Below are 22,206 nucleotides of genomic sequence, written 5' to 3' on the forward strand. Positions count from 1 at the left end.
GCGGCTCGGGTTCTGCTCGACTTACCAAACACCACCCCATGTCAGCAGTGATTAAGCAGCTACACTGGCTTCCAGTCCGTCAGAGAGTGAATTTTAAGGCCTTATGCCTAATGCATAAGGCTTTATACAGAGGGGGGTGGGGTGGGGTGGGGGGGCTGTGGATATTCAATCCCTATTTTCTGTATACCAGCCCCAACGCCAGCTCAGGTCTACCAATACAGGACTGGTATGTGTTCCTAAAATAAAAAGAGCTAGATGGGGAGGTAAGGGGTTTTCTTACCAAGCACCCATCCTATGGAATTCCCTCCCTGTGACAATCGGGTTACAAGCTAACAGGTCCTTAATCAGGAAGCAGATAAAGACCTAGCTTTTCTTAAATTCTTAAGATCATCGATATGCTTGGACCACATTCACCTAGCGCCAAGACGCCTCGGCATAAGTGCGCTCTATAAGTTCTTCAGTCAGTCAGTCAGTCAGTCAATACAATTGTGTACATTTTACAATCTAAGTTCAGGAGGGAAATGTGTCTGTAGTTTTTGACTTCGAGGGGATCCTACCCTTCTTTATGGATTACAGTAATAGTGGCTTTGGGGATTGTACCTGCGATGTTACAAGTTGTTCCGAAATGTTGTAAGAGAGATTCCATTTGGGGTATTAGTTCGCTTTGGAAGGATTTAGAGAAGTTGGCTGTAAAGCCATCTGGCCCTGGTGCCTTGCCTGGTATTAAGTACAAATATCAGGAGTGTGACCCATATACCTAATTAGGACTGGGTAATGAAGGTATAAATAAAAAACAATGTCCCAATAGGAAATAATGAACAGTCAGTTACACATGCATGCACATTGCATTGCTGACAAGGTAAAAAGGAGACTCTCTATAAACTTTCAAACAAGGTAGTAAATCATCTTGTTTTATAGTGTAAATTTATGGTCGGAATAATACAGTTGTAAGCATCACTGCATATATTCAATTTAGATGACAACCATAGAAAACTTGGTGCTCTACAAAAAGTGACTGTGGTGCAGGTGGCGACGCAAGTGAAGAAGTGAAACAGCAGAAACGTGACAAAGTGGAATCACAGATACAAAGTTACATTTCCATTTTTTGATGGGTTGATCGTCAGAGAATGAATCGTGACCTGCGCGGGGGCTAGGTCTAGAAGAGCTGGGCGGTGGTCTGTGATCCGCCGAACCTGCACGAGTCCTTAGATCAGCGTGCCGGCACCGGAATAAATCCACGGGTCTGTTGGTCTTCTAGACCTAGCCCCCGCGCAGGTCACGATTCATTCTCTGACGATCATCCCAGATCGCCCAATTCTTCAGCACGCCCCAAACAAGACAACCAAGTCCTGATGATGATCCTTATTAGCATGGATCGAAACGCCATCGACTACACAGCTTATTAATGGGCGCATTTCTTTATTGTGGTTCCTAAAATCAAAAAATGGAAATGTAACTTTGTATCTGTGATTCCACTTTGTCACATGATCCGAACCACTCACTGTAGATAATTTGCACCTCCTCACAGTGCGCCGTTTCTGCTGTTTCACTTCTTCACTTGCGTCGCCACCTGCACCACAGTCACTTTTTGTAGAGCACCAAGTTTTCTATGGTTGTCATCTAAATTGAATATATGCAGTGCTGCTTACAACTGTATTATTCCGACCATAAATTTACACTATAAAACAAGATGATTTACTACCTTGTTTGAAAGTTTATAGAGAGTCTCCTTTTTCCCTTGTCAGCAATGCAATGTGCATGCATGTGTAACTGACTGTTCATTATTTCCTATTGGGACATTGTTTTTTATTTATTGCCTGGTATTAAGGAATGTATCACTTTTGTAATTTTAGAACAAGAGAAAGTTGGTTGAGGGATATGTAGGAGAGTACTGAGAGTTGAATTTAGGCCAAGTATTTAGTTGAGTTGGCTGCTGAGGATGTTTTCTTGGGATTATAAAGATTATAGAATTCTTGAAAGACCATAACAATTTCTATTGGAACTATGATAGTTGCTCCCTATTTACTTCAAATAAATGAGATGCAAATATAGCTGTTTTTGAATTTTAAGTAATTAGATAGTGTTTTATCTGCTTTGTTGGATTCTTTGAGTTTTTTCATTGTGTTGTGTTATTGTTTCACCCAGGTGGGGGCCCTACTACTCAATAGCTTGTTATATTCATATTTTAGTATTTTAAGTTAGTGTAACAGTTCCTGTTTTTTATTTTTTATTTGTTTACTTAACTATTCTAAATTATTTAGGTTTTTATTTGTGCATTCGTTTATATTAGATATGATATTAATGAGGTCTCCCCTAAAGGAAGCCTTCATGACATCCAGTAAGGTTTCTTTAAAAATTTAGTTACAGTCATTTTCATGAAAAAAGTTATCAACAGAGCTTTTTATTTTGTCAATGAGAAACTGGTCTTAAAGGATTTCTTAATTGAATCTCCATTATTTCTATGGGGGTGAGGGAGGTTGTGGGAGATTTGTAGATTGATTGAAATGTATGGCTGGTCCAAAATTTGTATTGGTTCGATCTTTCAGGCAGAGGCAGCCAGATTGAGGACGTTATTTGTAAGTATGTAGTTTATTCTTACGAGCGTATTATGTGGGTTTGAGTAAAATGTAAATTTGCTTCCTTTTGGGTTGTGAAGGCGCCATATATCATTTAAGCAGTGTGGTTTGCATAGATTTTTCATTTGTTTAAGAGATTTATTAGGTCTATATTTACATGCTCAACTCCTATCCAGTACAGTATCCCAGGGAAGGTTAAAGTCTCCTTCTAGTAGAATGCCAGTCCTTTACTAACTCGCAGAGATGTTTATTCAGATTAATCCAAAACTGGGGATCGCCAGCCGTTGGGGCGTATATATTGATTATATAAAATGAAATACAATTATTTTTTACTTTAGTGATTAGCCATCTGCAGTCATTATCATGGATGTTGTACATGATTCCAGGTTAGCTTTTTTAGTTATAAGGGTGATGACACCATTTTTCTTTTTGTTTGCAGGGGAGGAGGACATTTCCTGTATCCCTTGATAGTGTAGGGAGTTGCAATTTTTGTGTTCTAATTTTATTTCTTGCAAAAGAATCATATCTTCTTTTAAATTTGGCACAGTAATTTAAACGTTTTGTACACTTTACAAGGTGGTTAATACCCTTTGTGATGAGGGAGAGTACTTTAAATGAGTTCTTATTCATAGAACCTTGTGGGGGCTGTGGGAATCGAGCCGGTACATGTCAAATGTGTTAGTGATTCAAGTGACATATGGGTTCGTTTCCGGAGTTTCTTGAATTTGGAATGGATATGGAGGGGGTTGTCCACTTCTCATAGCTATGCGTACAGCAAAAACTCAGCCTGTGCCTCGTTAGGGTCTTTACCTGGGGTATAAGGATTGTGGTGTGTTGCAAGACACTTATTGCGTGAACCTGTCAATATTGGTGTGTAGCTTGTTGTTTAGACCAGTCACATCAGAGGGAATACAGGATAGCTTATAAGTAAAGTGAGAGGACTGTGAACATAAGGAAGAGAGAGGTTAGGTAGTTAGGAAAATCTCATAGTCCACCCATAACCCATCCAATAAGTACCTACTGGGCGATAGGAGGAGGCGGTGGAGGCCCTAAGGAGTGGGGCAGCTAAGGCAGGTGGAAAGCAGGAGGTGCAGCCTTCGCTGTGAGGAGAGAACAAATGATAACCTAATCTTGTCATTAGCATATTAGCGAGATGCAAAAACAAGAATATCCAGTATGTGGGTTTTGAGCCACAAAAAAGAATAGGGAAATATAACAGATATGAGACTTGAATTTGAGTTTGTAATGTATCCAGCATAGGTAGAACATGGGAGTAATGTACAACAATATCAATATAGAATGGCATTCAGAGACAGTTCAGCGTTCTGGCAGGTGGTGAATCGGCCTCTTTTTCTTGAAGACACCCAGTCTAAGTTGGCCCTCCCTATTCCCCCAGAGCTTGGGTAAGCCACTTTGAGTTTATCTACAGTGTGGGTTCCATACCCTTGTCCCCCATCATTCATTCCAAGTAGAAGTGAGACTAATCTCTTTTATTTGGAGGAAGTTAGAGATAAGATCTAGGCCTTGCCATTTGGAAAAGCTCCAGGCCTGGACGGAGTCTCTGGAGACTTTCATAAAGCTTATGTTGACCTCTGGGCTCCCATCATCACCCTACATCTGAAGAATGCGGTAGCTTGTACCCATATTCTTCCCTCTTGCCAAAGTTCAGTAATAGTCCCGGTTTAAAAAGATCCAGCCTGTCGTAGGCCTATTTCTTTAATTGATGCAGTGGTAAGAATTGTAGGCCACATCATGCTAAAGTGGCTGCCCGAGTGGGCAGAGGAGCATAACATACTGACAGACATTCAGTATGGTTTTAGATCAGGGCGAGGTACTATTGAACAACATTTTTACCTCAATTTAATATTTATTAAGTATTTCACCACCAAGAAGGGTTCCATACATTTGTCTTTAATGGACCTCAACACAGCCCTTGACTCTGTCAGTAGGTCAAGGCTCTGGGTCGTTGATACTGCACTAGTCATTTGTTTGCATTATTTGCACTCATGGTTTAAGGCATCTGTAAGATTCAGCTCCAACAGGGAATGCACTCAGCACTTTAAGCCAGGGGTGTGTGTTAGGGGTGCATTTTAGCCCCTATGCTTTTAATTTTATATATTAATCGGCTTGACTCTTCTCTTGTGGACTTATGTTAGGATGTCCCGAGGGTGGCAGATTGATATATACCGGCTTTGCTATGTGCTGACGATACTGTTCTCATTGCACGTACAGCTAACAGTACTGGTTGCCAAACTGAATTGGCAATGTTTGCCTAATGTCCAAGCGCAGTCCCTTCACAGAGTATCACACAGCATTGAGTTTTCTAGGCAGCTCGGCCGACCCCGTTGTAGTGTAGTTCCTATATTCCCAATAGGCTCTGCGCATTGGAATAACAAACAGCAGTGTAGACGTAGGACTGAGGTCATCTAGGTCTCTACTGACTATGTTAAACTTAATTAGCTTTGCCAGCTAGCTCAGAGGTCACTAGAAACTTTCTCGAATGTTCAGGAAAGGGTTAACCGTCCTGATTTAGACAAGAAGGGATTAGCTTCTGACAACCGCATAAACTTGACAACTTTGCTCCCCCAGAATAAAGAGTGTATCTTCAGAGTCGTGTGAAACAATAGACAGCTATTTCACTCAGTCAGTCGCGCATGCTTAGTTCCACCAGATTTGCAGAGAAATAGAGAGACGGGCGTTTTCAATAAAAGGTGTTATTTTATTGAGCAGTCTTCTTTCTCATGCAAGAGAAATGAATTACCACAATTGCAATACTTATTGTAAAGTAAAGTGCGTACAGTAAAAGTAGTATTATGAAATAATACTGTAAAAGCATTGATATGGTTTCTTAGCCATATGATACTTTAAAATGGATAAAATATATACATACATAAAAACATTGACTAACAAACTCAACTGGTGCTTCTAAGATACGCCTACCCCAGTGTACCTGACCTAAGCCTAATACGTGGGAAGGAGTAAGTAAGTTGCAGTTTTAAGTTAAGTTAAGTTTTGCCAAGTATCGGAATCAAGAATTCTCTCTAAGGTTTTAATCAGCGCCGTACCTTGGTTATAGAATGAAGGAGGTCTTGTATCTTGCTTCGCAGGACTCGATCTCCCAGCAACCCGCGAGGGTGACTTGGGAACACCGGAGCTGGATTTTCTCGGCTGGAGAAAAAAGACAGCGTCTCTCTCAGTGCGTCAAGGGGAGGGGCGGTTTCCGTCGGCTCTCATAACAGCTGGGCTCCCGGGCAAGTAGAACGTCGCTCTGCTCCCAACCACCATGTGTTTGCTTAAGGCAACGTTGGTATATTTATACCTGAAAGGTGCCGTGTTTGACGTAAGGTTGGACATAAGACGTTACTAAGAACTAGCAGTTCTTTCTGGACTCTAGGAGTTCTTGTGCAAATCAAAACAAGAGCAGGGGGTTTTCCCGGGCTGCTGGAGGCTTGGTTTGTTTAGAGAACACGTTGTGCTTTCTAGGAGTCTATGGGAGTAGCCTTGCTGTGTTTTGGACTGCATGGGCTATTACTGAATATGGATATGATTCTTAAGCCTTTATAAGGATATTATTAATTATAACCACATAAGGGCATGAATCAGGAATATCGAATTAGGGTCCTAGATAGGAATACAACACCGTATCAGGTCTATTGTTGATCTTTACAAAGGTAAATGTGTTCAGACAGCAAGCTTTGGCTGTGAAGTCAGGGGAAACTAAGATTGTTACCCAATTCTCGTGGCGGAAAACAAATCATTGAGAAAGGTCCTGAGGTTACCTCAAAGTGTCTGATGTGGACTTTACACAAGAGGTTGGTTATATTTGGGATTACATTCAAGTTCACACTTTAATTGTTTAGTTGTCAATTTATGTCACTGAAGAAATAGAGTTAATAGAAGGATTTTAAATGATTGTCTTGCCCTGGATCGTTGGCTTGACATACCTAGGTTAAATTATGTTAAATGTTTTTTGACTAATCTAAGTAAACAGGAGCTATTTTCTGATCCATATTCAATCACCATGGCAGATATCATCTGGGTCAAGAAAGCGTTTTTACAACATGACCAGGATACAAGAACAAAGGGTTTGCTAAAAAAATCTTTAATGCATTACACTATGGTTAAATCCCTGAATCCTATTGAATATTATTTGCAGCTTGAAATGCCAATTCACCATAGGTGACTACTGACCTATTTCAGCTTGAAACTTTTTCCTCAGTTGTTATTGGGTTGGCACAATCCCTGTGAGTCTCCAACTTGCTTGTCTGAACTTGCTGCTATACTTGATACCATACATATTGTTGCTATATGTCTTACATTTTCTTACCTGCGTTTTAAGTATATTCAACCTCTGTTTTGAGCACAGACTCTCAGGCAGGTCAGACCTACCTTACTATTTCTTCAATTTCTATGTACGCCTACTCTCCGTTTTCATATTTTGTGGTTTTTATCTGTGGTTTTTCATTCTTGTGTATGAGATGCTATTGGCTTCATCTTGTCATCGAGGATTAACGTTTTTCCGACTTCACTGTAATTGTGCTTTGATGAATTTTTATGATTTTTTATTGACTTGACTTGAATTAGATACAACTTTGATATTGGATAATAATAGTGTTGATCAACAATATCAATGTCGAACGATGTTGACAAGAACATAAGCTTGTTATTGATAAACATATCTGATCGAGAGTTTATATGAGTTAGAGAGGTTAGTACTTCAGATTCCGTGGTGTTAGTTGTTAAAGTATTAGAGGATAAAGACCTTAGAGAATAAGCTCTTTTTGAGGATTCTGGTGTTAGTTATTGGTAAACAGAGATGGGTCAATACAATTACTTACGTAGTGGAGAAGTTCGGTGATTTGGGAGGTGGAGTAGATTAGTATGTTAGTCTAGAAACTTGGAACTTGGTTGTTAGCATTGTGCCAACTGGGGAAGAGCCTGTTAGTTGACTGACATTCGTCTGGCAGAATAGGGATATACAATTAAATACTATAGGTGTCCATTTTTTATTGAGTACAGTCGTTCAGGAATGTTTCTAGATCTTTTAGTTTTTCGAAGAAAAACATCTTTTCCATCTTTTGAGATTCTCACTTTTGCTGGCCCTCCAAAGGAGGAGGAGCTGTTCATCATATTGATTCTGTTTCTTTGGGCCAGGAATCCTTTCCAATGATAGAATGTATCTTTCGCATAGTTTTGCAAAATGCCAATTTTGAGACCTTTACAAGTTACAGTTTTTATGAATTTTATTTGATTTAGGAATTTTTCCATATGTTGGTATTGCAAGGGTCTGAAAATCACAGGAAAAGGTGTTTTGAGGTGTTGAGAGGATCTGGTTGGCTCTCTCATCCTCAAATTCACTCTTGAAGTCAACTTTTAGAGCATGCGTTATCCAGGTTTCCAGATAGACCGCTCAAGAGTCATAATCGATCTCTGTCTGCTTGGGCAATCCAAAGATTCAAGATTTCCTCTGCGGTTTATGTCTTCCAAATTTGGGAATTCTTTTTCGATACGTGATACCTATTTTCATTGGCAGATATTTTTTCTGTGGACTGGTCTTCAATCTTACTGACTCTAGTTTCAGCTTCATTTACTTTGAGTGTTATACTTTGAACTTCTTTCCTGAGTTCATGCATATCCATTTGTAGATTATCCATGGTTTTCTTGGTAGAACTTGTAAGCTAATGTAGGGCATTTATTACGCTAGAGCCAGGTCCATGTTTTCTCCCAAGTCGGATCTACCTTTAACTGGCAAATCCATGGATGGAGGATCAGACTTTGATCTTTTTTGTCCTGGTTTGTGTTCCCTACTATCTTTTGAGTCTTTTTCTTGGTTTCTGGAGGCAGCCATGTTTAGGTACAGTTGGTTTAATTGGGTCGAAATATCCAAATGGATTGGGTTAGGCCTTTGAGAGCAGGTTCATTAAAGGCCTGCTCCTAAGAAATGAATGACTTCTTAAATTATTAGGTAGTGAATGACCCAGGAAATTATCAAGGGGTCGCTGTTGTGTAGAGTCAGCTTTAGCTACAGGAGTTAGAGCGTTAGCATCGATGAGAGTCTCAGATGTTAGAGGGTTAGCATCAAAGACAGACTGTGTGACATTGGAGTATACTTCTTTATGAAAGAGTGTGCTGCATGTCTCTGGACTATCTAATGATATGGAGTAGCAATGGTGCTTCCAAAATTTGTACAGGCGGCAAAGTTCGGCATGTTTAGTTTTCTGTGCAGTTCCAGTTGTTATTGAATCGGGACAGATTGGTCACCTCAGGGAATGTAGTGGTGACCTGGTACAAGGTCAGGATTAGTTGAGCGTCAGGAGAGGCTATTGGTATGGCTGACACAGTGATCAGCTGCGGTCCGTGCAGGTATCAGCAGTGGGGCCCGGGTGGGGGAGATTTCGACGGACAATGACGCGAGAGAAAATGTATTATTTATTCAATTTCCCCTCTGCATCGTCCCTTGAACCCCCCACCGGCACCGATGTTACCTACACGGACCGTGGCTGGCAGTGATGCTTGCAAGTGTTACAAAATTGCAGGAATCGCTTGGGCGACATAGGTTAGGGGCACCCAATTATGCTGGTAGGGAGAGTCAGCCCACTAGGACAGCATTACTGCTAAGGGTATGCTAGGTTTGCAGATTGTAATGACTAGTGTTGGCCATGATATGGCTTTTGGCTGGTTATAGTTGTAACGATATATCATTTAAAAAATATATATTTTATTTTACACTCGCCCCTCTTAACCAGTTGAGTGATGCTCTCTTTATGGACCCTGGGATGATAAAAGCAGACAATGCCTTTTCGGTATTCAAACTTGACGTTCAGATCATAACTTACGATGGTTTAATTCCCAGATTTCCCAATTTTATCAGTAAATATAGAGGTATGCGAGAATTACATAGACTATGACAGTATTTTCTGATTATTTTGGCGAGTTTTGAATCTCTATACATTTTCAGGCAAGTGCAAAAATGACATGAGGAGGAGATACTGCGTAAAAGCCAGAGCCACAGACTCGAACTGAGGACGATGTTCGCATTACGGTGTCTGCTCAAAATGATTCTGGGTAAATCACTTAATCTGTGCCTACAAAAAAAATTATTTGCTCTTGTTTAATGTAATCTGGCGCTCCTGTTAAAGCACTGGAATGCAGAGCTCGGGACATATAACCCTAAAAAAATACATGCGCATTTCACTGCAAGTAACCAAATGTTAGAAATGGGGGTCTCTAGTTGGCAATGGCTGGCCACTGTCCAAGTAGGGATCCTTCTTCCTAAGTCAGAGTAAGGGGGCTACACCCTTTGATAACCCCTGCTCAACCCAGTGGTAATGTAGCACGAGCAGCTAGGCTGATCTCAGAGGCAGTGTGTGAAGCATTTATGATCATCCACAGTGACATAGTGAGGAACACTACAAAGGGACACCACACAAGTAGTTATAAAAAATAAGTATCTTTAACACCTTGACTGCTAAGGCAATTCCCGCTGGGTGCAAGGCTTAGTTGAATACCATTGTTTCATGACGAGCTCAGCTCGTCATAAGCACACGACCAGTGTACTGCATGATGAGCTGAGCTCGTCATGAGCAGCGAAGGGGTTAAAGATAAACTTAACACAAGACCATTAACGTTAAAAAGCCACACTACCTTAAAATAGGGTTATGCTTGAAATGCTGTAAAAATATTTCAAAGTGTGCAAATAGGAGTTCAGTTCAAGGAAGTGGTCTCTGCGACCCTTTTACTTATAAATAGGGCTCCCGGTTTTATGGTATTTATTTTTTTGCCATTTCCGTCTGTATTTATCCATATTTATTTTTTGGGCATTTTTTCTGTATTTATCCACATTTATTTTTGCCACAAGCAAAAGACAACGCTACAGGTAGTATTTTTCCACATTTATTTAAATTGACAATTTTATTCGTTTTCTAGTACAATATAGTCTATATTGTATTAGAAAACAAATAACAAGCATTGGCATAGCCAATAGGTCTCGCCTTTGGGACCTTATAAGTAGTTAGTTATGCAGCACAATATCCTTGGTGCAACAACATCAACTGTTGCATGGATGAACACTTATAAGGTCCCAAAGGCGAGACCTATTGGCTATGCCAATGCTTGTTAAGGTTAATGGTTCGATAATGGGGCCACTTTTATGTTGGTGCCAAGATAGGAAGGAAGTGCACGTGAAAGCGGCTGATACATGAATAACTGGGACTGTGCCAGCGCTGGCATCACGCTATGGTGCTGTGCAAGGCCTCGCTACCACTTACTAATTGTAACCGCTACAGCCTGTGAAGCCCACAATGCTACAGTCCTAGAGTACCAGCAGGCTAAGGGGTCCCTGGTCTCAGCAGCAGCGGTCCCTCCATTTAGTTAGTGCAGGCTGTGATGCCAACTTAAAAGGGGCTCCAAATCCGAGACAAAAATAATATTAAAACAAATACAAAGTGGTCTGGTGCCTTTTGCATGGATGGGGCAGTGTAACCAGGTCCACTATAGACATTTGGGTACTTCAGAGGGCAGTGCGGAACCAGGCAGCCAGGGGCTCCTCTGGAGAGTTCAGTTACTGGAATGGTACGGGTGCCTATGAGATGGTAGTGTGGCCAGACCCAGTGCAGTGTAGTACTGTGAGACAGCCAGTAGTGTCAGGTGGCAGTCATCTGGATAGTACATAAAAGCTACAGTGGACGAGACATCGCTTCAGTCCTGTCTTCCTGACAGACTTGAGGTTCTGACGGCGTCCAAAAGGTGTGCGAGGCAGCTCCTGCACTGTAACGAAACCTGCTGCCTCTCCCCGGCATTTAGTCCCTTCTCTGTCTATGCTCATGGAACCCTTTCTCGCCTATTGAAAGTATGAGTGATAAGTGTGGTGGGTTGTTATATGGGTGGGAAATATACGTGCGCTACACCTATCTGAGTCAGAGATGCATAAGAATAGTTGCCAAATGCTTTCTGGGAAATGCAGTTTGGGTTCATCCTAGCTGGTTCTATGTTAAACAATTTCCAATATACAACGAGTTGCCCTGGACATTGTTCATTTATGTTTGACCTGATTTAAATTTGCATGGAAATTAGCAGATAGTAAAAAAATGCGCCCTGGCTCTGCTGGTTGACTGTTTGGCAACGCACCCTCGTGCCTGCTAGTGAGTGTAGCCCTGAGTGTTTTGCTCCCCTTCAGCACCGTGCACTTTGTCTATATCACTATTTCATGTAAATCCGAAATTATTCATATGTTTTCATTAATTCATACATTGTTTTCAGAGCATCACTCATCAATGGCATTTGTGCATACACTAACGGCGTATTTATCATTATGTCTTGAGGTGCACTCACGAAAAATAGCTCTGTGGGTGGCCCGAGGCATGCACGCACTCCTCACTTAACTGCAAGCGCAGCTGTGCGACTGTGAATGTGCTCCTCACTGAACTGCAAGCACAGCTGTGCTCTGCGACTGTTCACGCGCTCCTCATTAAACTGCAAGCGCAAATGTGCGACTGTTCATGCGCTCAGTCGTTGGACTACAGTGGTGAAAGAGTATGGCAGGAGGCATGGTGTCATTAAACCCTCCCCCTCCGCTACCAGTCTAGGGGGTGCCGGGCCTTCAGCAGTTCGGAGGGGCTGCTCTAATTACTTGGTGCATTTCCAGCCTGCCTTTCACACCTCATTTACAGTGATGGGAGGGGAGGGCAGGAGCCTGCGGCCCATCAGACTGGTACTGGCACCATGGAGAGCTGGGCTTTGTCTGGATTGACACCTGAGGGGGCTATTGAAGTTGGCTGATGGGAGCAGAGTAAGGTGTAAGGGAGCGGAGGCGACATGTGGACTCAAAGTAATTTAAAGCAGAGGGAGGCGACTGTCTGCGAGGGGGGGGGTGGCTCATAGCGATGCTCCCTGGTACAGACAAAGGAGGGGGCACTGCGGACAGTACTGTGAGAGCTGCCTTTTACACGGGACACGGGCTGGAGCTACGTGCCCATATATTTTTTTTAATTTTAACAAACAATTGCGGTGTAGAAAATGTAAATGTGGCAAATGTCTGCCACGGGTACATGCGCCTTATCTTCCATTCCAAGTGCCCCGTCTGTAGCAAAATACCCACCGGCAGCTTGGCAAAATTTGCTAGTATTTTGCCGTTTATAAATATAAATACAGACAAAGGAAATATAGATTTCCGTCTGTATTTATATGTATAAATCCGTAAAAACGGAAAACCGGGAGCCCTACTTATAAAGTACCTGGATTTCGAGGCAAAACAAACAAAATGTCGCAAATGAGCTGTAGCGTTGATTTTCCTCACACGAGGCCGGCGATGCGTTGAATCCTTGCAGCGAGGGAGGATGATGCACCGGTCTGCGGATGCATGCGGGAAAAAGCGACAAACTTATTCACGCTAGGCCAGCGATGCATTGAATCCTTGCCGCAATGGGGGATGATACGCTGGACCTGTGGCGCGTGCAATCCTGTTGCGATGTGAAGAAATGGCGCTCCGCAAGGGAGGGACGATCCGGGTGTGATGCGATGAAAATGGCAGACGCACAGCACCCGCACCGCGATGTCGTGATGCGATGATCTCGATGCGATGATCCGGGGTTAGCGAGCACTCGACAGCCCGCAATCGTGCGATGCGATGATCTTTTGGTGTTAGCGAGCAATTTGTGGCCCACAAGTGTGCGATGTGATGATTCTTGGTTTGCGAGCGCTTTGCTGCAGCAGCGCAGTGATTTTTCTTAAGCTCTTCAGCCACAGCAGCTCGCAAACGGGCGTTAGCGACGATTTCAGCACTCTCTTCTCTGTAGTAGAACTAGAGGCCCTGGAACTCACAGGGGCCTCACCTTCAGATAGAAATCCTCGCTGGGAGGAATCAGGAGGCTGGTGGGGGAGTCAGATGTGCCTGTGACTCCAGCAGGAGGCTAACTCGCTTCTAGCCCTTGGATGATTGCTTTAGCAAAATAAAAGTTCTCTCAAAGTCCTTTTCCCTCTTCTTCCAAGTCCAGGGGAAACTACTGCAGGCCAATCCAAGAAATAGCACACAAGCACAAGGACAGTCTTCTCCTGCAGATTCCTTCAGTGACACGGACAGAGATTCTTCTTGACATCCAGGAGCAATACCCATTGTAGGGGTTTAGGTACAGGTATTTATACCCCAACAGTCTCTATTCTAAGGAGTCACAAGTCACTGAATCCAGTCACTACCAGTTCTGCTCAGTCCTGGAGCACTTTGTTTACCAAGATGTATCCTTCCTTTCAGAAAGACGGGGTCTGCCATGAGACGCACAGTAGTTGGTGGAGCCAGTATTCACCTTGCCAGGCACAGCCCTACTCAGGTCAAGGAGCTACCCCTCCCCAATACTCAATGCAGATCTCTCTATTCAACCGAGGTCTGACTCAACCTGCCCTGTCCCTCCAAAACCAGACAGCCAATAAACATAAAACCAGAGCACACTGGAAGGCTTAGGCAAGAAAATACCTACTTTCTAAAAGTGGTATTTTCAAACACAGAATAGAAAAATAAACTTTACTAAAACATGTATTTTAATATTCTGAGCTCAAGCATACTAAATTCGCTTTTATACCATATTCCTTGGGTCAGTTAGGATTATAAGATGTAATAATCAAACTGCCCATTCTAGCCTATGGAGAACAGATAGCCTTGCAGTAGTGAAAAACGAAATGGGGTGTAATTTACTACCAGGACATGCTACACATATCAAGCCATGTCCTACCTTACACACACAATGTACCCTATCATAGGAGTGACTGATATCGTGCCAAGGGAAGGTTCAGGGGCTGGGAAGTGTGGGCACTTAACAGCCAAGATGGCAGTTCTGAACTGCACACAGACACTGCAGTGGCAGGACTAAGGTACACTTTACAAGCTGCTTCTGTGGGTGGCGAAAACCAGCCGGCAGGCCCACCAGCAGCATTTGGGTTACCAGCCCTGGGCACACACAGGCCACACTACTAGGGACTAACAGGTAAACCAGATAAGCCAATCAGGGATATACCAATTCACAGTCATATTTACACAGGGAGAGCCTATGCACTTTAGCACTGATCAGAAGTGGTAACATGCCCAGAGTCATAAAACCAACAACAACAGGTCAGAAAAAATATAAGAGGCAGGCAAAAAGTTTAGGGATGACCCAGCAATAAGGGCTATTTCTAACACCAACGATTTTCGTTGGTGCAAAATTAAGCTTAAACATGCATGATTTATGTTATGCAGCGGAAATTATTTGAAATCCGATGCATGTCCTACATACTGGGGAAATGTAACAGCGACATATTGGCTTTTTTTACTTATGTGCTTCTATCTCCACCATTCATGTTGCCTGAGCTCCGGCCTCCGTGTTGCTCTGGCCCCCACTGCCCTGTGTTGTGGTGCTTTCCCTGTTCACCGTACTTTTTTTTTAAAGTATGCCCCTTTCCACCACAGAATTAATTTTCTTTAGCCATGTTGTACAAGAAAAAATAAATACCACAATTTGTGCAGTTGTACAACATGCCTAAAACACATTGACAAAGCTAATAGATCTACCATAGGCGAGACCTAATGGCTTTGCCAATGCTTGTTACCACCACATTCACAAATGAAATCTGGCAAATCGGTCTCAGAACAACTGGACTGGGAATGAGAGCGCTGCTAGGCTGGGGGTGAGAGCGCTGCTAGGCTGGGAAGAGAGCGCTGCCGGGCTGAGGAAGAGAGCGCTGGTGAAGAGAGCAGCCTTGGGCAGGGAACGAGCGCAGCTGAGCTGGGAATGAGAGCACAGCTGGGCTGGGAAAGAGAGCAGAGCATAGCTGAGCTAGGAATGAGAGTCCAGAAACGCTGATGGGCTGGGAACATGAGAGCAGCTGGTGGGCTAGGGAAGAGAGCGATGCTGAGGATGAGTGAGAGATAGTAGGCTGAGGAAGAGAGTTACTTCTCTGTACTGGTTAAGCTATTTGCACACGTCCAGTTTTCATGAAGGTGTAACTTGCAAACATACTTCTTAAATACATTTTCCTTCCAAAATGTGGAACTAGTTTAAGATGAACTTGGGATCGTCTGACAATCTTTCAATTTACTATAGCGTTCATTGCATTATGCGGTAAAACGAGTGTAGTTAGTTTTGCAGAGTTATTTACTGTGCTACTATGGAACAAAGGGGGCCTTAATTATCCTGCAAACCTCACTAGCTCTGCACACATCTTAGAAAGAAAATATGTTTTATTAGAAATGTGGTATCTGAAATACAAGGTAAGTCTTTTAAAAAACAAAGTAGGGGCAAGACAAAAGGAAGGCCAATTTCGTTGATCATATGGAAGATGCACCATTTCTTTTACATTCAAAGCCACCTGCAAATACAAGCACCTAACTCTGAGCGAGTTACGGCCATCTGATGAAGTAAAGATTGTGCACTCGGATCACATGCAAGTGTTCGGCACAAATTTAAGAAATGTGCGTTCTGTCACGAGTACGACACACTGTTCCATAGCCCTGGAACTTGGGCCGGTCCTGTTGCCTCGGAATTTTAAGCCTTTTAAGACTGAAAATCTGAAATAGCGAACAAAGGTAGGAACTGTTGTGAGAAAACGAGGTCAGTCTTGTGATATGCTCAGGAAAATAAACACTTACATGTCACTGATCTATTTGTTCAAGACTAGAGGGCTTGTTTTATTAGCACAACCAATTACGGAAGCACGTGGATATGAGGATGGAGCTGATAAGCATCAATGGAGGCATACATGGACCAGGTCACATGAAAGTAGGCAGTGTCAGCTCCTCCATTAAGGCGGTGGAGCATCACCCCACTGCTTTTTAGCAGTGAAATAAAGGAAAGATAAAATGATTAGAACTCCATGTTATTGTAATTTTATATGTTCCTGCTGCAGCAGCTTTGCAGGGCAGGACGGGGCTGCTCTGACGACAGGGGGAGTGGTGAGCACCCTTTGCAAATGCGCATGAATGTTTGGCCAGCTGTATCGGGCCGGTGAAACATTCATGCGCACACTGCATGTTCCGCACCCAGGCTGTATTTAAGCCTGGGTGAAGAACAATCCCTGGCTCCCAGTGCCTGTCTGAGCGCCGGACCACGGCGCTCAGACCAATCACAGTGATTTGCTATGGTGAGACTGGGTGTGCTTTCTGTTCCAGAAGGAGCGAGGGACTAAGGAGGAAAGACGTGTCAAGGAAGTGCCGAGAAGGTACGTTTTTTTTACACCCGCTTCCACCCTGCCAATTCCCCCCCCTCTAGCAGTCACCCCAAACTCATGCCTGCTGAGACTGGTGTACTGCTTGAGTTTGCTAATTTAGCAGCACACCCAGACATGGGAAGCAAAGGGAGTGGTGAGCACACTTTGTAAATGTGCATGAATGTTTGGCCGGCTGTATCGGGCATGCTAAACATTCATGTGCACTTTGCATGTTCTCCACCCGGGCTGTATTTCTGCCTGGGTGGAGAACATGCTGAGGCTCCGACTGCCTGTCTGAGCGCCGAACCACGGCGCTCAGACCAATCACAACGCTGCATTGCAGTGTTGTGATGTGCTATGGGGAGATTGGGTATGCTTCCTGTTCCAGCCGGAGCGTAGGGACAAAGGAGAAGAGATGCAGCGAGGAAGCACTGAGGAGGTACATTTTTTCTTTCTTTTCTTTTTTTTACACCTACCCTGCCCACCCCCCCTTTCTTCCCTCTCCCCCCCCACTCTGTCACCCCAAATCCATGCCTGCCGTCACTGGTGTACTGCTTGAGTTTGCTAATTTAGCAACACAACCAGACATAGGGAGCAAAACAATAAATGGCGAGCACTGACAACGTAAGTTACATACCAAATCATGAAGACAAATGGCATTCTCCTGCATGGCTTATGTAAACCAGAGTTCAGCATTCACCAGTGCTTTAAATGGAAAAAAAGCTAAGTGCAGGTACTCACCAAAGTGAGCGGTGGATGGGGTGGAGTTTAGGACAGGGAAAAGGGTGACGAAAGTGGGGGAGACAAGGGTGGGACAAGGGGCGGGGGTAAGACAGTTACTGCACTAATATCCATTTATATAGCACTTACTAATATAGGTTTATTACTACCCAAAGTAACTCTCTTTAGCAACCTTAGAATAACTAAAGAGGGAGGAAAAAAATTAGTAATGTTCTAAACATATTTCTGGCAGTTCGCGTGCAGATCCTTGATGCAGGGCTATAACTTACTAAGCTGCATGACAAGGATTTTAACTTGTGGCAAGGATCTCTGCAACAAAATTGGAAATCAACTGAACTATCCACATAAAAACAAATCTGCGATCAGTATGTTGCATTCTGTACTTTACAGCAGGCACATGCACCATCTATGCAGTTTAATGGTGAATCAAACCTATGACTAGAAAGCACAACAATCTAGTTATTAAATGATATTGTAGCCAGGAATATGCTGGGTACACAAAGATTTCTGTACAAGATGATATTTGAAAATGCATCCCATTGTGACCAAATACGTGTCCCAGACGGAGATACAGATATAGAGAGACCTGAAATGTAGCTGAAAGGACTGAAATAGAAATTGAGGGGTCGGTACAGGTAGGCATAGAGATCAGTGGAGAGCGAGGTAAAGAAAAGGGGAGATGTTGAAGAGCTGAGGTCAAGTAAGGGCAGAGATGCGAGAGAAAGATAGGCGAGGCAGAGAAAGAGAGGTAGAGAGTAATAAAAGAGGTGACATAAAGGTAGTCAGAAAGATGGGTAGATAGATATGGGCAGGACTCAGAGTTTCATGACTGGAGAGGAATAGCGTAATGAAGCCCAAAAAAATAGGTAGAAAGAAAGGCTGTAGTAAAAGGTGAAGTACAAAGACAGAGGTATAGAGAGAGAGAGGCAAGGTAAAAAGAAGGAAGTAAGGTGAAGAGTAAGTCAAGTCAAAGAGAGGAAGACAAAAAAGTAAAGTGATCGGTCTAGAAGGGGGATGGCAGATAGCAAGGGATGCTAGTGTAAGTAATAGGTGAGGTGAGAAAGGGAGGTAGATGGAAAGGCAGAAAGTGGTGAGACATGGATGGGAAGAGAGGTAGGCAGAGAGAGGTTGTTAAAGAGAAAAACGAGAGCAAGAGATAACTTTATCAGGCAGAACTTCGGGAGTTTGGGCATTTGTAATTGCCCAAACTCGCCCATTCCTTAAAACATCTCTGGCTTTTTTCCTGCCCTGGTAGGCTGGAGAGTGGGGAAGGTGGCCGAGCCATGGGGGGAGGCAGAAAACTTGAATGTCCTTACTGCTGGGGATGGGATGAGAACTACAAACCAAACATTACCCAACATTATTAAGGTTGACCCACCAGCTTTTCATCATTGGCAGTCCAAATTATTAAGTATTTATCAACTTGAAAATGCGGTGTATAAACTAACGGGGCAGAAAAGAAAGGTATTTGGTCAAAAACTCTGGGCTCTTATTCGCAACTGGATCCAATTATTTTGGTGTAATTTAATGTTATGAACTTCTTTGTTCTCTGAATTTTTTGTATTTTCTGTATTTTCTTTCTTAATTCTTCTCTTCTCTTTTTGCTCTATCTTTGAAATGATGCTTTGCCGCAGTTGTTTTTTTTTCTTCTCTTTTCTTATCTTCATTATTATTATTACTCATGATGAATTGTACTATGCATAACTATCCGCTGTCATAAAATCAATAAAAAAGATTTTTTTTAAAAGAGATAACTTTATCAGGCAGAACTTGGGGAGTTTGGGCATTTGTAATTGCCAAAAATCGCCCATTCCATAAAACATCTCTGGCTTTTTTCCTGCCCTGGTAGGCTGGAGAGTGGGGAAGGTGGCCGAGCCATGGGGGGAGGCAGAAAATTTGAATGTCCTTACTGCTGGGGATGGGATGAGAACTATAAACCAAACATTACTCAATATTATTAAGAACCTTATTAGAAATTCAGGCATTGTCCAATTAAAATATTTCCAATGTTTCTGGAAATGTTGTTGCTGTCATATTAAATGCCGTTTGAAGTAGCAGCCAGTAACAGCTTAGAATAGACAGTACTCATTGAACATATTATAAATGCCCTATTGTGCGCCAAATGTTGGTGAGGGTTATGCTTGGTTTGGTTCACTGCTGAGTTCTAGGGCAGAGTTAGAAGTCAGGTAGAGGCCTTGTGAACAGCTCCAAGAAGGTGTTGTATGTTCTTACTAGTAGGGCTTGATGAGTTGCAACTGATGCAGACATCTGCTATGACCTGCTGGTGAAGTGTTCTAATAAAGGCAAAACTAAATTATACTACTGAGCGAGGACTATTTTTTTTTTCCTTTTTTTTTTTTTTAGTCCTCATACGCGAGTAAATATATTTTCGGTATTGATTATACAGAGAATCTTTATGGAAGCTCTTTTTGCAGACACCCAGTATACGACTTACGGTACCACAATGTCAATAGTCAGCTCAGTCTTACACTGTACCAGACCCTTGGACTGATCTTGGGGTGGTTCATTACGCAAAAAGGCATACTCATTGGACATAGTTGGTTTATAGCCCTTCAAGCCAGTTAATACATGGGGTCCAAAAATGCTTCCTTCTCTTCCATACCACTTTATCTAAACTAATGAAATGGAATAAAGTATTCACATTGCAGTGAAAAAGGTCACTCTGGCCTATTTTGGATAATTAGGTTGACAGCAGTTTGAAGCTACTGACAGATGTCACTTAAAATGGGGAATGATGCGTCTGGTACATCAGGTTTGGCAGCAGCGACTATGGGATTTGAACAGTATACGTGCAGATTTCCCCACATATCTTTCAGAAAGGAGCTAGCCAATTAAGAGCAGATTTGGTGTGGGATTAAAGGCAGACACTAGTGATGGAGAGAATGAGCACATTATAGACTCCTTTGGGCAGTTGAATCACTTCCTCTCACCCTTCAATAGATATTCCTTTATAGGATGCCCGAGTGGCAGCAGAGGATAAGCAGGGTGGAACATTGCGAGTCAAAAGACAGCATGCAATCATTGTTCTCATGTTCACAGATCACAAAGAACAACCTTCCGTAACACCATCAACAGTATACAGAATGGCAAGCACTGACAATGTGAAACCAACGTGAACCTAAAATGCACCCAGATCCTAATGGGACTTTATTAGTCAACTTAGGGGTGTGATGTTCACACTTCGGTCTGCACGTAACGACAACTGCCAGCATTTGAGAAAATATTCAACTTGAAAGACACCTCCTGATGGAAGCCATATCGTCCAACTTTCATATGACTGTGTCACTGTACTCTCCCTTTACTGAGGTCATTGGTAGAGGAAGCCCTGCTCCAGATTTTACAATGTTAAATGTAGCAGGCTGCTATAGGGGCAATAATTCCATGCACATGTAGCAGGCTGTTATAGGGACAAGAATGCCATGTATTTGTTTTAAAAAGTTTACAAACTCTAAGGGCTGATTCCCAGTGGCGTAGGAAGGCGGGTGCAGTGGGTGCTGGCCACCCAGTGTGTCATCACTGAGGGGGTGACAAAATAGCAAAAATATGTGTTTTAAAACATATTTTTGCCATTTTGTCAAGCCGGGTGTTACAAGAAAATTTCCGTACCGGGTACAACCTGACCTTGCTACGCCACTGATTCGAACCGTCAGTCTGTAAAATTTCAAAAATAATTCTAGCTCCAGGAGGATGAATGTGACATTCACATGTGTTCCAAGGGCCTTGTGAAGCAGTCTTCTACTAATGTTACTAAACTTAGCTCAAAAACATCCTTAGTGCAGGTAGATGACGTAGACACAAATGCCCCTTACCACTCCCCTTTCCAAAAACTTCATGTAAGAAAGAGTCCCTTTCGGTCATGAGCATCTATTGCTCTTTCTGTTACTTTGTCATCTACACTGTCCATCTCCCATGCATGAGGATCATTTGAGAAACTGGCGATGTCTTCCAGATGACTTTACAAGTAATTTTTTTTGTTTAATATTCACTCCAATAACATCATTACTTTTGTAAGTTTCTCTATCATTTTTTAAACTGATCTGTTGGCAGGGTAATCCGTCATTCTTTCTTGGGACAACGAAGCACGCTAGTTCAACTGTACAGCGCGAGCCATCTTGACAAGTGATTTAGTAAACCATACCTGCAGCTCCGAATTCTTTAGTTGCTGCTCAGTTATTTGCGCTTTTTGTTGCATCATCTTTTCAATTCGAAGATTAACCTGTTCATCTTTCTTGAGCTCATTTTCATAGAACCTAGAACCCTACAAGAAAACAAGGGTGGCTCTTAATGGCATTTCGAGACTAACATAATATGAAAAACAATCACCTTCGTAAAAACGTGGTTAATTTCGAACCAAACAAGATTAGTCTGTTAAACTGTGGATTTCAAACAAGTGTTGCTTCATTCTGACCTTCCTGTTTAGGTTCAGCATTGACAGACACCCAGTGGAATCTTCCACTAGGTGAAGGATCATACTTTCGTGGGGCCAAGAAAGGCAAGGGACGAAGGACAAACAAGTGTGGTGTTGTGAAAAGAACCACTGAACTAAGCACTGTACTTTACACTCTCAGAGGTGAGGCATGTCCTTGGATTAAAAGGTCCACCGATTTCTTGCAGAACGAGTGGACACCCTCAATGCATTGCTTTAAGAGGCATGAAGACGGCCTTACACTCAATAATTTGCTTCAGCAGCAGCCAGTGG

At 42.7% G+C, this 22,206-nt stretch overlaps 1 protein-coding gene across 3 annotated transcripts in view; it reads right to left on the bottom strand.

The window, feature by feature from the left end:
- The window catches only part of POLK (DNA polymerase kappa), an 869,741-nt gene that overhangs the window by 426,179 nt on the left and 421,356 nt on the right, over positions 1 to 22,206 (bottom strand). For all 3 annotated transcript variants that reach the window (XM_086960765.1, XM_086960763.1, XM_086960764.1), the window contains exon 4: positions 21,646 to 21,765. In XM_086960765.1, the coding sequence (XP_086816891.1) occupies positions 21,646 to 21,765 (120 nt within the window). The remainder of the gene's footprint in view (positions 1 to 21,645; positions 21,766 to 22,206) is intronic.

This window comes from Lissotriton vulgaris, chromosome 3_1 (assembly GCF_964263255.1).
Source record: "Lissotriton vulgaris chromosome 3_1, aLisVul1.2, whole genome shotgun sequence".
Classification (NCBI taxonomy): Eukaryota; Metazoa; Chordata; class Amphibia; order Caudata; family Salamandridae; genus Lissotriton; species Lissotriton vulgaris.